The 15,728-nt window shown below is 47.5% G+C and overlaps 1 protein-coding gene across 1 annotated transcript in view; it reads right to left on the reverse strand.

Moving 5' to 3' along the window:
- Positions 1-15,069, reverse strand: part of LOC136384735 (cytochrome P450 2C18-like) — a 55,758-nt gene extending 40,689 nt beyond the window's left edge. The window contains exons 1-3 of the mRNA XM_066355272.1: positions 14,830-15,069; positions 356-518; positions 43-192 (exon numbers count right to left, since the gene is read on the reverse strand). Coding sequence (XP_066211369.1) covers positions 43-192; positions 356-518; positions 14,830-14,997 — 481 coding nt within the window. The 5' untranslated portion in view covers positions 14,998-15,069. The remainder of the gene's footprint in view (positions 1-42; positions 193-355; positions 519-14,829) is intronic.
- Between the last annotated feature and the right edge of the window lie 659 nt (positions 15,070-15,728).

Genomic DNA, 15,728 nt, shown 5'->3' on the forward strand with positions numbered 1-15,728 from the left:
CAGTCTGTTAAGGTCAGAGTTACAGTGTACAGAATCACGCACCATTGGTTTTTCTCAACTCCTTCACAAGGTAGTAGGCTTCCTCTTGAACACGTTTCTCAATGCTCCTCCTCCCCATTCCCAGGTTCCGCAGGGTCATGAGGGAGAAGCGCCGGATCTCCTTCCATCTCTCCCCGTTGCTAAAAAGGATTCCTACAAGGAGGGGAAACAGAAACTGGCAGGGAGGTCCTAGGTCAGAGGAGGAAGGTGACACTTGGCAGCCACATGGGTGGGCCACACTCTGCTGAATAGATCTTCAAATTCCTCTGCTCCAGCCTCCTCACCCCTAGTACCAGTGCTCAATGTGCACACCTACCACATCCTTTGTTCACTTTTTCACCCACTGCGAAATATCCTCTTGCAGAAAACTCCTCTCTTCGATCGATCAGGGCTTCCTTCACTGCTGCGTAGCCATGCAGCACCACAGTGGGCTTTGTGCCCAGATACACAGTGAACACTGGCCCATAGACTTTTGAAAGCTGGGAAATGCAAAGGAGATTAAAATATTAGCCAAAGCTCTATCTGACAATAGATTGTGCCTGATTCGGAATGATACTCTCCTCCTGTTTTTATATTTTTATTCTGACACAGCCTAAAGTATTTCCAAAATTAATACATAAATATGTGATTGTTAAGAGCTGCCACTTCTGTGCCTGGCAATGGTCTGGGTAATTTACACACGCATTACAACTAATTCTCAAAGCAACATCAGCAGGTTCGTTTGTCCCAAATACAAATAAGGAAAGTGATGTTAGAGAATTTCAAGTTATTTTCAGTATCTGCTACCTACTTTGTAGAAGATCAAATTTTGAACCACTTTGCATTTGACCTCTGATCCTTGAGCAATATATCAACCCCCAATGATCATCAGAGGAACAATACCCAGCTGACTTCTTCAAGATCACCTGTAGAGCTCTTGCCATCAGAATTCTCATTCAAAAGCCCTGTAATGAATACTAGCAATCTATCCTTTAAAAAATCACCCCAGATGGCCCTGGCCAGTTGACTCAGTGGTAGAGTGTCGGCCTGGCGTGCAGGAGTTCGATTCCTGGGATCCACCCGGCATGCCCACCAGGGGGCAATGCTCTGCCCATCTTGGGGCATCGCTCTGCTGCAATCAGAGCCAGTCTAGCACCTGAGGCAGAGGCCACAGAGCCATCCTCAGTGCCCAGGGAAACTTTGCTCCAGTGGAGCCCCTGCTGTGGGAGGGGAAGAGAGAGACAGAGAGGAAGAAGAGGGGGAGGGGTGGAGAAGCAGATAGGTGCTTCTCCTGTGTGCCCTGGCTGGGAATCGAACCCGGGACTCCTGCACACCAGGCCAACGTTCTACCACTGAGCCAACCAGCCAGGGCAGAATTTAAGAATAAATAGGAGACTCAGGAAAGGTCTAGCTTTTCCTATTATTGTCTGATTTTCTTTAATGTTTTAGCTATAATCCTCTGAACCAGTGGTCCCCAACCCCCAGGCCGCAGACTGGTACCAGTCCGTAGGCCATTTGGTACCGGTCCGCAGAGAAAGAATAAATAACTTACATTATTTCTGTTTTATTTATATTTATATTTAAGTCTGAACGATGTTTTATTTTTTTAAAATGACCAGATTCCCTCTGTTATATCCATCTAAAACTCACTCTTGACGCTTGTCTCGGTCATGTGATACATTTATCCATCCCACCCTAAAGGCTGGTCTGTGAAAATATTTTCTGACATTAAACCGGTCCATGGCCCAAAAAAGATTGGGGACTACTGCTCTGAACTATCATTTTGTTTCTCTCCTATTCTTTGCCTGGAAATTTGGGCAGGGAACTCATGGTGGATTTAATTACAAAATATCCCAGCAGCTGCCAAGTAAATTTTACTTGGTAAAATTTTTATTTGGATCCATCTTTAGTCCCTCTGTTAAAAATGCCCTGACTGAGATCAGGCTGGCATCATTCTAATCTGGTTGTGCTCTGAAATCCCAGTTTTCTCTCTGGTTTGTCTGATTCTTGTTTCTGTTTAGTCTTTGTTTCATGTTGTCTAAAATGTGTCTGTTTTTTAAGGCCTGAATTAAGTTCTTGCATATAAAAATTGGAAATGCCAGTTCTAATATTGAAAAAATAAAATGGTTTCATCCCTACATTTTTTGCTTTAAAATTGGAACTTGTAAGGAGCGCTCATTTATTTTTTTTTTATTTATTCATTTTAGAGAGGAGAGAGAGAGAGAGAGAGGAGAGAGGAGCTGGAAGCATCAACTCCCATATGTGCCTTGACCAGGCAAGCCCAGGGTTTCGAACCGGCGACCTCAGCATTTCCAGGTCGACGCTTTATCCACTGCACCACCACAGGTCAGGCAAGGAGCGCTCATTTAAATTTAAACAGAATGGAATGTGGATCCTAAAGACTTGCTAATTTGGTTGATGCTTTATAAGGAGTATTCAACTCAGGTATTAGGATTAATCAAAGTTATGTGTTATACTTGTATTTCTGTCTTGTAAATTGTCTTGTTTATGTGTAAAGATGCTCTCAGGTCTGTGAAACAAAGGAATTAAGCAAAATTAAGCAGGGCCCTGATAAGTCATTTCAAGAATTTGTCTCAAGCTGCTTCAGGCAGTTAGCTGCTTGTCAGGTCACACCCTGCAAAAGGGGCCCCGAGGAAATTGGGGATTTGGCTCCATGGATGCTGCCTATTGGATTCAAAAAATAGGTCAGGAGCACCCTGAAATGGACTTAACAGTAAGCAACATTTTTTTTCTTTCTTGGCTCACTCATGAAGCAGTCACCAAGCTGTGAAGCTTAGGGCAAAGTAAATTTCCCTAATAAACAGTAAATAAAGCTCTAAGTTTTTTTTTTACAATGGAAGGAAAATGAAGGTCATACTGGATTTTTTCAGCCTATGTGCTGTCTAGATTGCCTGTTAATCAATTGGGTAGAAATGTTTTGAAAAATATGGAAGGGTTACTTGGAAAAGCATTCACTATATTTTGTCAGACTTTTGGTATTAACCTGAGGACAGGTATTTCCTTATAATCCTCAGGGTCAAGGCATTGTAAAGCATGCCCAGCAAATGTTTAAAGGTCAATTATAAAAAATTAAAAAGGGGGAGTCACTGTGATAATGTGCCAAGAAAATACAAAACTTAGCATTAGCAATGCCTTTTTAAAGAGAAAAAGTCAGGCCTCTTACCCCCTCCGTCCTGTGGAGAAAGGAAAGAGAAGAATGCAGGAGGAAGGGCTTGCAAGGGCAACTGGGTCAGCTAAGTCATAATTTAACTACAGAGCAAAGAAGATAGAACTTATCTGAAAATCCCTTCCTCTTCTCTTTCCTTAAAAGACTTTAGAAAAGAATGTTTCTGTATCTTAATTAAGAATTACTACACTCTGACTCACTCTCCTGTCCTAAAGTCATGAGAGTGACGTATACCTCTAGACAAAGGAATCACAAGCCCCTCCTTACCCACCCCAACCGGTACATGATTTTGTCTATAAAAGCAGGCTCAGAACTGTATTGGGGCCTACATGATTTGGGATTGTGCTCCGTGTACCTAACCAGCTAATAAACTCCTCTTCTGAAATTTTCCTGTAACTTGGGTGTTTTTGTGGAACTCACTAGTCACTTTACAATATCATGCCCTGGAACTCCTGCAAATCTTTTTTTTTTTTAATTTATTTTTATTTTTTTACAGAGACAGAGAGTGAGTCAGAGAGAGGGATAGACAGGGACAGACAGACATGAAGGAAGAGAGATGAGAAGCATCAATCATTAGTTTTTTGTTGCATGTTGCAACACCTTAGTTGTTCATTGATTGCTTTCTCATATGTGCCTTGACCGTGGGCCTTCAGCAAACCGAGTAACCCCTTGCTGGAGCCAGCGACCTTGGGTTCAAGCTGGTGAGCTTTTGCTCAAACCAGATGAGCCTGCACTCAAGCTGACGATCTCGGGGTCTCAAACCTGGGTCCTCTGCATCCCAGTCTGACGGTCTATCCACTGCGCCACTGCTTGGTCAGGCTGAAAATCTTCTTTATCATGCTTTTTACTTTAAAATTTTTTGAATGCTGATGTACAAGGCCATTTAATTGGCTGAGAGATTCTGGAATTCAACAAGGAAAGCCTTCCTTTAGGTGCGATGGAGGGATCCGCTCACAAGAATCTCACAGACCTTGTTCTCTTATGGGGCCGAGGATATGTGTGTGTTTTCCTTCAGTCTGCTGAGGTTCCTTGGTGAGTTCCTGAACATTTGGTGAGACACCATGAGCAAAGATGAGAGACTCACTTCACAAGACCAACTATATAAGGCTTATTTTACTCGGCTCTAATCCCTTTCTCTGACAAACCTGTTCTATCTATTAAATCCTCTTAGTATACTCCAAACCTCTTTCTCCTGCAAATTCCTACCCTCCTTCATTTGATCCAGCTGATCATTCTGTCTTTCTGTCTTTTCCCAATCAGCTCCAGATATGCGGAAAAAGTTTATATAGGCAGAGGAGGATCCTCAAACCTCTCAAGGAGATCTCCTGAGCGTGGCTTTTAAGGTCTATAATGACTGAGAGGAACAGGAAAAGGCAGACAGACCCAAAGAGATCAAGCAAAATGCCAGTTCTTGGCATATGCCCTTAAAGACTCCAATGCCCCTAAGGCAGTGGTACCCAACCTTTTTTGGGCCACGGACCGGTTTAATGTCAGAAAATATTTCCACGGACTGGCCTTTAGGGTGGGACGGATAAATGTATCATGTGACTGAGACAAGCATCAAGAGTGAGTCTTAGATGGATGTAACAGAGGGAATCTGGTCATTTTTAAAAAATAAAACATCATTCAGACTTAAATATAAATAAAACGGAAATAATGTAAGTTATTTATTCTTTCTCTGCAGACCGGTACCAAGTGGCCCACAGACCGGTACCAGTCTGTGGCCTGGGGGTTGGAGACCACTGCCCTAAGGGACCTCATAAGACTCTGTTGGTCAAATAAGTTTGTAAATATGATATATATGTTTGCTCGCTTGTGACTTATATTGGGTGTGGGGGACAGGCTATAAGCAGGCCAGGTCGTTGTGGCCTGGGGTTTGGTTTTGGGACTAAGCTTTTCCTCACACCCTTGACTGATTGTATTATCTGGGTGGTGCACTCTCATGAGGAATCCAATTATGCCTTGGATAGGTGACTTTGTATCGGAGGCTTCCTTGTTTGTATATTGGATTGAGGGATTTTGGTTTTCCACACTATAAAGTGGGACAGACCAGGAGCTTGGACACACAGTTCCTGCTATCACAATTGCAGGGGCTCCCCTGATCCCTTGCCCTTCATGGGAAAAGCTGGTTTTCTGCTTTTCCCTTGTCTTCTTTTGTGGTTTGCCTGTCTTGGTGAGATACCAATAAATAGGATGGCCCCCCATCCTCTGACTCTGCCATTTCTTTATCGTCTGCCCGAATCCAATGGGAACCTGCATGTGAATGGCCATGATGGTGGCTCCTGGCCCTACAACTGGCGTAGTCAGCAGGATTCAGAGATTGGTATGGGGCCACCACCCTTGATGGGTGGGATAGAGTACTGGTTGCTGCTCTGGCTCCCCATGGCTGTCCTTTTAGGGGCCATGGGCTACATGTTTTTTACTCAAGAGGAAACCAAGAGTTCTGTGCGAGAAGCTGCCCGAGGTCAAAAGCTTCAGTATGAATTGCAAATAGAATGGCAGAAAAGGCTGGAATTGGAGCGAGTACTGGAGAAGGAATTACGGGTTCGCGAGTTGCAGTTTACCCTGGAAGCTGAACGTTTTCACCGGCAGTTGTTGGAGAAACAACTGCGGATTCAAGAGCTCGAGTCTCAGCTTCTGGCCAAAAGCCAGCAGCCACAGGAGCCTAAACGGTCACCAAAGGAGCAGCAGCATCCGTGCCGGTGGATTGGCTTTGAGTCAGCGGGAGCAGGCGCTTGCGACTCCTCTTCTGAGGATGAGAAGGCTCAGGCTGAAGCTGCCATACGCACACTGAAAGCCCGACCAGTTGTCGCCAAGAAGGTAAAAACCCAGCAACAAAGAGTCCCTCAGGGGCAGCCACAGCCTCCTGCCCAGGTAATGGAACATTCTGTGGTCCGGCCCTATACCCAGGCAGAGCTGATGGAGTTGGGGGCACAATTTAGGCAGAAACCTACTGAATCCCTGGTAACCTGGTTACTACGATTATGGGATATAGGGGTGGATGGCATCATGCTCTCTGGAACAGAGATGGAGAAATTGGCCGCCATTACCACACACTCTTCCTTGAGGCAGCATCTTCAGAACTGCCATGGCAACCCAGGAGACCATACCCTATTAGAATGGGTGATGGCCGCCATTCGTATGGTCTGGCAGAATGCTGGAGAATTGCCGGGGGCAATGAGTCGGTGGCAGTGCTACAGTGAGTTAGTAAAGGTCCTTCGGGAACTAGGTATGAAGAATGCTGTTTTCAACCCTGGGTCTCGTGGGCCAGACGAGGAAGTGTTTATGGCAAAAATGAGGGAATTTGTCCTTGCTAGCACCCCGTCAGCCCTTTTTGGGTCACTTGTGGCTATCTTGGGCCCCTATGTGGGGCAGCCCATCAATGCAGTTACACAGATGGTAGCAGATTTGGGAGAGCTGGAGGCCGCTCGGGATCATAAAGCAGTGAGGACTGCTGCCTATGTTTCCCCCCCAACTAACAAGGGAAACGGGCCTGTAAAGGTTACCCAAATGCAGATGTGGGTAGACTTGATTGCGGCTGGAGCAGATAAGGGGAAATTGGATGGCCAGTCTAATAAAATTCTTTTGAAGCTTTGGCAGCAGCTTAAACCGGAACAGAAGTTCCAGCCACTGAGACGAAAGGCCCCAGCAGCTACCAATAAAACGTTTGGTGCGAGTACAGCTCGGTTACAAGATTATATGATAGAGACGGCCGAGGGAGAGGAGAACTCCCAAGACCCATTGTACCAGTTTGAATAGGAAAAAGGCCGAGGGACCCGTCTAACGGGGATGGGCGGGAACCGGAGGCCACATGTGGAACTGGCTATCCACTGGTCCCCTTCCAATGTACAACGGGTGTTGGCCTTGGTGGATACAGGTGCAGAATGTTCCCTTCTCTATGGAAACCCAGAGCAGTTTGCTGGGACCCCAGTGGCCATTGACGGTTATGGGGATCAAACTGTTCAAGTGAAGCCAATAACTATTCCATTGGGGATAGGGAGACTGCCTCCTAAGCCATATAAGGTGTATGTATCTCCTATTCCTGAATATATTTTGGGGGTAGATGTCTTGCAAGGACTGTGGTTGGAAACTACAGCTGGGGAGTTCCGGCTGCGGATCAGGGTTGTGAAGGCAGTATTGCGGGGACACACATCACATTCCCCTTTGCAATTACCCGTCCCTCGGCGTGTGACTAACACCAAGCAGTACCGCCTGCCAGGTGGTTATGAAGAAGTCACAGGGACAATCCTCAAACTAGAAAAGGTGGGGATCATCCGGCCAGCACACAGTCCTTACAACTCCCCAGTAGGGCCTGTGCGCAAAGCAGATGGAACCTGGAGAATGACAGTAGATTACAGGGAACTTAATAAAGTTGTTCCCCCTTTGCACGCTGCTGTTCCCTCGATAGCTAACATGATGGATTGGCTAAGCCATGAGTTGGGGACATACCACTTTGTGGCAGACTTGGCCAATGCTTTTTTCTCTATTGATATAGCCGCAGAGAGTCAAGACCAATTTGCCTTCAGTTGGGAAGGGAGACAATGGACCTTTACAGTGTTACCCCAGGGCTATTTGCATAGCCCCACCTTGTGCCATGGGCTGGTAGCTGCTGACCTGGCTAAATGGAAACAGCCAGAGGTAGTCCGCATGTACCATTATATTGATGATATTATGCTAACTAGTGATTCTCTTTCAGAATTGGAGTAAGCAGTCCCTACCCTGCTATCCCATTTGAAAGCATGTGGCTGGGCAGTTAACGAGAACAAATTACAAGGACCTGGGTTATCTGTTAAATTCTTGGGAGTTGTCTGGTCGGGTAAGACAAAAGTTATCCCTGACGCAGTTATAGATAAGATTCAAGCATACCCCGTGCCCACTACGGTAAAACAGTTACAGGAATTCTTAGGTTTGTTGGGGTATTGGCGAGCATTTATACCGCATTTGGCTCAGTTACTATGCCCCTTGTACAACCTTATTCAAAAGGGGGTTCGCTGGGATTGGACTGAGCAGGTGCAAGGTTCATTTGAAGCTGCTAAGAGAGCTGTCAAGGTGGCACAGGCCTTGAATGTGTTTGATCCTGCAGGCCCTGTGAGCTGGATGTTCATGTAACCTCGGAGGGGTTTGGATGGGGCTTGTGGCAGCGGACAGAACGCCTATGGCAACCTATTGGATTTTGGTCCCAATTGTGGAAAGGTGCTGAAGTTCGTTACTCATTAGTAGAGAAGCAGCTGGCAGCTGTGTATGCTGCCCTCCTGGCAACTGAGAGTATTACAATCACAACACCAGTTACAGTCAAGACAACATACCCTATTGCTGGATGGGTGAGAGATTGGGCAACTAAACCACACAGTGGTATGGCCCAAATGTCCACCCTGGCCAAGTGGGGTGCCTACCTGCAGCAACACTGTGCTCTTAGCACCAGCCCATTGAGAGCAGAACTGCAGGAAGTCTTGGGTCCAGTCACCTATGCGACCTTAGAGTCAGGTGCAACTGGGGTTCAGGAGGCAGAACCTGAAGTCAGTCCCTACCAGGAGGGGCAGGTGCCCATCCCCGAGGATGCCTGGTATACTGATGGTTCCAGTAGGGGCCAACCTGCCAAATGGACAGCTATAGCCTTCCATCCGGCCACTGAGACTATTTGGATGGACACGGGTATAGGCCAAAGCAGCCAATGGGCAGAATTAAGAGCTGTTTGGCTAGTTGCCCATAATGAACCTTCACCTCTGGTAATCTGTGCTGACAGCTGGGCCGTCTATCGTGGACTTACCCTTTGGATTGCTACTTGGCACATTAACCAGTGGATGGTAATGCACCGTCCACTATGGGGTCAGGCTATGTGGCAGGACTTATGGGAAATAGGACACCAGAAGCAGGTGACAGTATATCATGTCACAGGGCATGCCCCTCTAGCCCATCCTGGGAATGATGAGGCAGATACGTTGGCAAGGGTGCGATGGTTGGAGACTGCACCTGCAGGTGATGTGGCACAGTGGCTCCACCAGCGCCTGCTCCATGCAGGACAGAAAACTATGTGGGCTACGGTTAAGGCTTGGAACTTGCCTGTGTCCTATGCAGAGGTACTTGCAGCCTGTGAGCAATGTGCAGTATGTTCCAAGGAACACCCTCGGAGACCACTGGTGTTGCCTGGACAGATTCAGAGGGGTCATGTTCCACTGACACGATGGCAGATAGACATTATTGGACCCTTACCAAAGTCAGAAGGGTACCAGTATGCAGTCACTTGTGTAGATACTGCCACCGGGCTGCTTGCTGCTTACCCTGCTCGTAACCCTGACCAGAGGGCAGTCATACAGGCTCTGGACCGCCTGAGTGCTGCATATGGGCGACCGCTGGTCCTTGAAAGTGACAATGGTACCCACTTCACTGGTTCAATGGTGAGGCAATGGGCTCAAAAGCTGGGGGTGGACTGGAAGTACCATGTTCCCTACCACCCCCAGGCTGCTGGTATCATTGAGCGGTATAATGGACTCTTAAAGCAGGGACTGCGACAGGAGGGGGGCACCAGCTCTCTTACTGGATGGACATGCCGCTTATGGACAGTACTTCAGATTTTGAATGAGCGACCTCGACGGGGGAGGCCAGCTCCAGTAGAGGCCCTCCTGCATCGGACAGCTGCCCCCATTCAGTTGCAGATACGCACCAAGGACATTTTACTCAAGCCAGGTTTCAGACAGCAGGGCAACGTGCTCTTACCTGCTCCAACAGCCCTTCTTAAAGGACAACGGCTTCAATGGACTTGGCCCTGGACTATACAGGCCCCCCATCTGAGATGGGTGGCCTTGTTGGCACCATGGGGAAAGGGGCTAGAGGTGGACCTCCAGTTAACTCCTTGGGCAACCAGCACCTGGCCACCTAGGGTAGAAGTGTATTATCCCTTGAGCGCTCAAGGGGACAGCATTTTGAAGGGCACTTTTGTAATTTCTTTATGGCCAATAATGAGTTCTCCTATTTTACTGCACATAGAACCAGCAGATGCTGGTGTATTGGCCAATAAGGTTTGGTATGCCCGCTCAGGGCGGCCTCTGGTGCCAGCTACGGTGCTGTCTGCAGACAAAATTCTGGCCTGTATTCTGCCAAAGGGAAAGGATTTGCCTCTCTTGGTGCCACTGACAGCTCTCTCATTTCGCCCATAGTTTTTGATCTGTTAATCCTATTACTGTAGTTGGTACTATTTCTGTTTATGCAATGTATCCCACTCCTTGCACAGTGACCATCATGGAAGATGCCTGTGGTTTAGATTGTAAAGCGAGCAAAAGGGGTGGAATGTTGGTCAAATAAGTTTGTAAATATGATATATATGTTTGCTTGCTTGTGACGTATATTGGGTGTGGGGGACAGGCTATAAGCAGGCCAGGTCGTTGTGGCCTGGGGTTTGGTTTTAGGACTAAGCTTTTCCCCACACCCTTGACTGATTGTATGATCTGGGTGGTGCACTCTCATGAGGAATCCAATTATGCCTTGGATAGGTGACTTTGTATCGGAGGCTTCCTTGTTTGTATATTGGATTGAGGGATTTTGGTTTTCCACACTATAAAGTGGGACAGACCAGGAGCTTGGACACACAGTACCTGCTATCACGATTGCAGGGGCTTCCCTGATCCCTTGCCCTTCATGGGAAAAGCTGGTTTTCTGCTTTTCTCTTGTCTTCTTTTGTGGTTTGCCTGTCTTGGTGAGACACCAATAAATAGGATGGCCCCCCATCCTCTGACTCTGCCATTTCTTTATCGTCTGCCCGAATCCAATGGGAACCTGCATGTGAATGGCCACGATGGCAGCTCCTGGCCCTACAGACTCCATCAGGGCCCTGCTTCAAGAGTGGAAAGGAAGGTCATTGGGCTAAAGCCTGCCTGGCTTCTCAGTCCCTGCCAAGGGGCATGCCCTTGCTGTGGGAAAAAGGGACTCTGGAAGATAGGCTGCCCCCTTGCTCCTCCAAGGGAGGGTTCAGTCTCTTCCAGCCCTACCCCAGCCACCTCTGACCTAACCTTGCCCAGCCTGCTGGGACTTGCCACTGAAGACTGAATGTGCCCAGGGCTGTTGGCCCCATCTCACGTCACCATGGACGAGCCTAGGGTAATCATCCAAGTAGCAAATAAGCCGATCTCATTTCTTATAGACACGATGGCTACTTACTCTGCCTTGCCTGAATATCCAAATTCTGCTCATCCTTCAAAGATCTCTGTTGTGGGTGTTGATGGTCTTGTTTTCTTCCCCATTTGCCACAGATCCACTGCCTTGTCTAATACGTAGTGTCTCCTTTACACACTCTTTTCTCCTCCTGCCTCAATGCCCCATGCCTATTTTAGGCTGTGACACATTCTCCAAATTCAGAGCCTCTCTCTCTCCTTTTTGCCCACTTCTGTTACAAATTTAACTCTACCAGCATAGTGAATCCCAAGGTTCTCTTCACACCACCTCATGGCTGCAAAACTCCAGGAAAAGGCCTCCTGGTTTCATCTCTCCAGGTTTAAGAAAACATAAGCTCCATCTCCATACATGCTGCAGATGACCTTTCCAGTCTACCTGAATCATTGCCAGAGTCCAGAATTGACATTAAGCTTGAGACAAAAGCTTAATGTGCTAGAAGCAGTGGTCTTTAGGACTAAGATGCTAGCTGCAGAGTGTGGAAATATGACAACAGTTCCAGTGCCATGTAGACCAGGGGTCCCCAAACTACGGCCCGCGGGCCACATGTGGCCCCCTGAGGCCATTTATCCGGTCCCCACCGCACTTCCAGAAGAGGCACCTCTTTCATTGGTGGTCAGTGAGAGGAGCATAGTTTCCATTGATTTCATCAGTTTGTTGATTTAAATTTACTTGTTCTTTATTTTAAATATTGTATTTGTTCCCGTTTTGTTTTTTTACTTTAAAATAAGATATGTGCAGTGTGCATAGGGATTTGTTCATAGTTTTTTTTTTATAGTCTGGCCCTCCAACGGTCTGAGGGACAGTGAACTGGCCCCCTGTGTAAAAAGTTTGAGGACCCCTGATGTAGACTTTTCCTGAATGTGTGTGACTCCTGCTTCTTGGGACAGTTCTCAGACAGAAGTGGGGTTGGGTTGCATTTACTGGTAATGTGAAGTGGTGATAGTGTCAACATGGACTTGGTGAAATTGCATTAACATATTAAGGACACTCAGAGCTACAAAGACTCCACTATAGATCCTGCTGTATTGACTAAGATTTGCTTGATAATCTAAAAGGCTTTTATCCCTTCATTGTATTAAGACACTTGTTTTGGTATCTGTTAGCATTGACTATATTAATTTTGTATTTATTTTATATTTTTCCAGTCTGCCTCCAAATAAGAACATGGGAAATCAGATGAGTATAAATCACAGCACACGAGGCCTTGGCCGGTTGGCTCAGCAGTAGAGCGTCGGCCTGGCGTGCGGGGGACCTGGGTTCGATTCCCGGCCAGGGCACATAGGAGAAGCGCCCATTTGCTTCTCCACCCCCCCCTTCCTCTCTGTCTTTCTCTTCCCTTCCCGCAGCCAAGGCTCCATTGGAGCAAAGATGGACCGGGCACTGGGGATGGCTCCTTGGCCTCTGCCCCAGGCGCTAGAGTGGCTCTGGTCGCGGCAGAGCGACGCCCCCCCCCCCTGGAGGGGCAGAGCATCGCCCCCTGGTGGGCAGAGCATCGCCCCTGGTGGGCGTGCCGGGTGGATCCCGGTTGGGCGCATGCGGGAGTCTGTCTGACTGTCTCTCCCCGTTTCCAGCTTCAGAAAAATACAAAAAAAAAAAAAAAATCACAGCACACGAATTGAAGTTAAAAAATAGAAAAGTGGCCCTGGCCGGTTGGCTCAGTGGTAGAGCATTGGCCTGGCGTGCAGGAGTTCCCGGGTTCGATTCCCAGCCAGGGCACACAGGAGAAGCACCCATCTGCTTCTCCACCCTTCCCCCTCTCCTTCCTCTCTGTCTCTCTCTTCCCCTCCCGCAGCCAAGGCTCCACTGGAGCAAAGTTTGCCCGGGCGCTGAGGATGGCTCCATGGCCTCTGCCTCAGGCGCTAGAATGGCTCTGATTGTGGCAGAGCACCAGAGGGGCAGAGCATCGCCCCCTGGTGAGCATGCCGGGTGGATCCCGGTCGGGCGCATGCAGGAGTCTGTCTGACTGCCTCCCCGTTTCCAACCTCAGAAAAATACAAAAAAAAAAATAGAAAACAGGAGTATGTTGGGAACCATAAGCCGACAGGGTCTTTGCGGTTTAGATTTTTGGGAGACAGAGGTGTGGGGAACTGGCAGTAAGCTGACAATCTGTCCAACCCCCCACCTCACTTGCTTAGTGAAGTTGCTAAAGACCATTTTTTTCCACGCTTCCATGTTAGCTGTGGTGCTGGATTGTTTGTATTGGTCCTATCCTCCATGTCCCTCAAGAAGACTGGAGGCAGTTTTCTTTTTATCCTTTGTTTTGTGAAGTTAAAATGTTATGTATGGTGGGGATTTTCTGCACTTGGGAGAATTCTAAGGTTTCCTTGGAAGTGTGACTTTGCTTTAGTGATCTCTTTGATTATGCTAATGACCTCGTTTTGCCTTATAAAAAAAGCAGGTAGGGGGTTGGAGACTCGCTTTTTTGCTAGCTATCTTCTGCATTGCAAAGAGTCCTCCTGAGCCCATTCATTTCTCTCTTTAAATTTATTTTGTTAATTTCACACCATTCCCACTCAGGACCTGGAATTACGAGCCACGCTGGTTCACTGCGCTTTATCCCAAGCCTGGCGGCGATGACTGGAGGCAAGTGTGGGAGGCAGTAGGGGAAGGCAAGATCCTGACAGGCCTCAACTTGGCTTTCCAGGTGGCAGGCAGGAAGGGGGACAGCAAAGCTGGACGGGACAGCTTTGGGTGCTGTGCCTGGGCCACATGCCCGACGACTTCTTGTATGAAATCTAATCAAACACACATTCCTTACTATTTACCTTTGATAGATACGTGAATTCCAAACTGCCCTCTTGATGTTCCGCTTATCTGTCAGACCTCACCCTTACTGGACTATTGGCCCTGAGACAGAGGAATTCCAAAAAGCTGAGAAGCTTCCCCAAGGAGGGGCTCCGGACACACCAGGACTTTTGATTCAACACCCACATGCTCGAAGCCCCCCAAGGAGGAGCATTCTGGACATACCAGGACTTTTGCCTCAGTATCTCCTCAGGCTCTCCCAAACACTACATAACTCGCCCCTAGTCTGTAACCGGTGCTCTTCTCCCCCAGGAGGAGTGCCTGGCAGGGTTCCTTTCTTCCTTTCAATAAAGCCTGTTACTCTGGTCTTTCGGACTCCCATGGATTCCAACAACCTTCAGCTAAAAACCATAGCAAATGATAGGGAAACAAGAAAGGACAGCAGCTCTCCCGTGCATTGCTACTTTACTGCTCTGATGCCGGCACGCAGAGACCTAATGCACCACACTCATAACATGCATTTATTTCACTTCTCTGTTCTTGTCGATGAAACACCAAAAATAGTACTTCATGGGCAGTATTTCCTTTATAATGACGTATTTTAATAATTTTATTTTAACATATGCTGGTTTCCTTAAATATATTTTGTTTAGAGGTCAAAGATAATTTTCTTACCTTTGGCAAACTGCTGGAGGAACAAAAACCATACTTACCTTGCTGAAGGATTTGCTGATGTTCTTCACATCTAACTGGAGTATATTTCCAATAATGGGGAGTGGAGTGGGGCCCGGCGGCAGGTTCTGTTCCCCAGAGCTCCGTCTCCACAGTGAGAGGAGAAGGAAGCAGGAGACAAAGAGCACCAGGAGCACAGTGAGGTCCATTGTGCCCGTCTCTTCTTACTGAATCCACTGGGAGGTGAAAAGCCGATCCCTTAGCTGCTCAGAATCTATGTGCCCCTTTGACTCATAGGCTCAGTGAGATCTATTTACATTCTCTTTCTCCAAGAGACTTTGATCCCTTCTGCTCACCATTTCAGTGCCCCACCCAGGACCTTTGGCTTATTGGGCTTGGAGTGGAGCCAAGCTACTGCTATTTATTGTGAAATACCACACATGGTTGACTACCAATGAAATAAATGTAGCTTGGTTTTTTGTTTGCTTATTCAATTTTATTTACTTTTCTGTTTGTTTTTGAGTAAGAAAGGTGTGAAACCAGTATACACGGCCACCATCACAGCTGCCTGGCCCATGCAGGTTCGCATTGGATTCAGACAGATGGTAATGAAACAATGGAGCCAAGAACTGGTGGGCCATTACCTTTAATCCTCGCTTGCACCTGGCAGGCAAGTAAAAACACACACTGAGCTCCAAAACCCACTCATTCAGTGCTCACAAAGCTACTGACTTATTCGAGTTTTCCTAGAATCAAAGGTTTCTAGCTCACCAGCCTTATTCACCTCTGTTCTCCATCTCCTTCCTTCTCCCTGCACAAACTCTGCACAAACTGGCCTCTCACTCAGCACTCCACCATCTTGGCTGCTTCTCCTGGCCTCCTCCACGTGGCCTTTTTCTGCTCTCTTCTCTAATGCTAACCTCAGGAACCAAGAGAGAGC

Source organism: Saccopteryx leptura, chromosome 13, assembly GCF_036850995.1.
Source record: "Saccopteryx leptura isolate mSacLep1 chromosome 13, mSacLep1_pri_phased_curated, whole genome shotgun sequence".
NCBI lineage: Eukaryota > Metazoa > Chordata > Mammalia > Chiroptera > Emballonuridae > Saccopteryx > Saccopteryx leptura.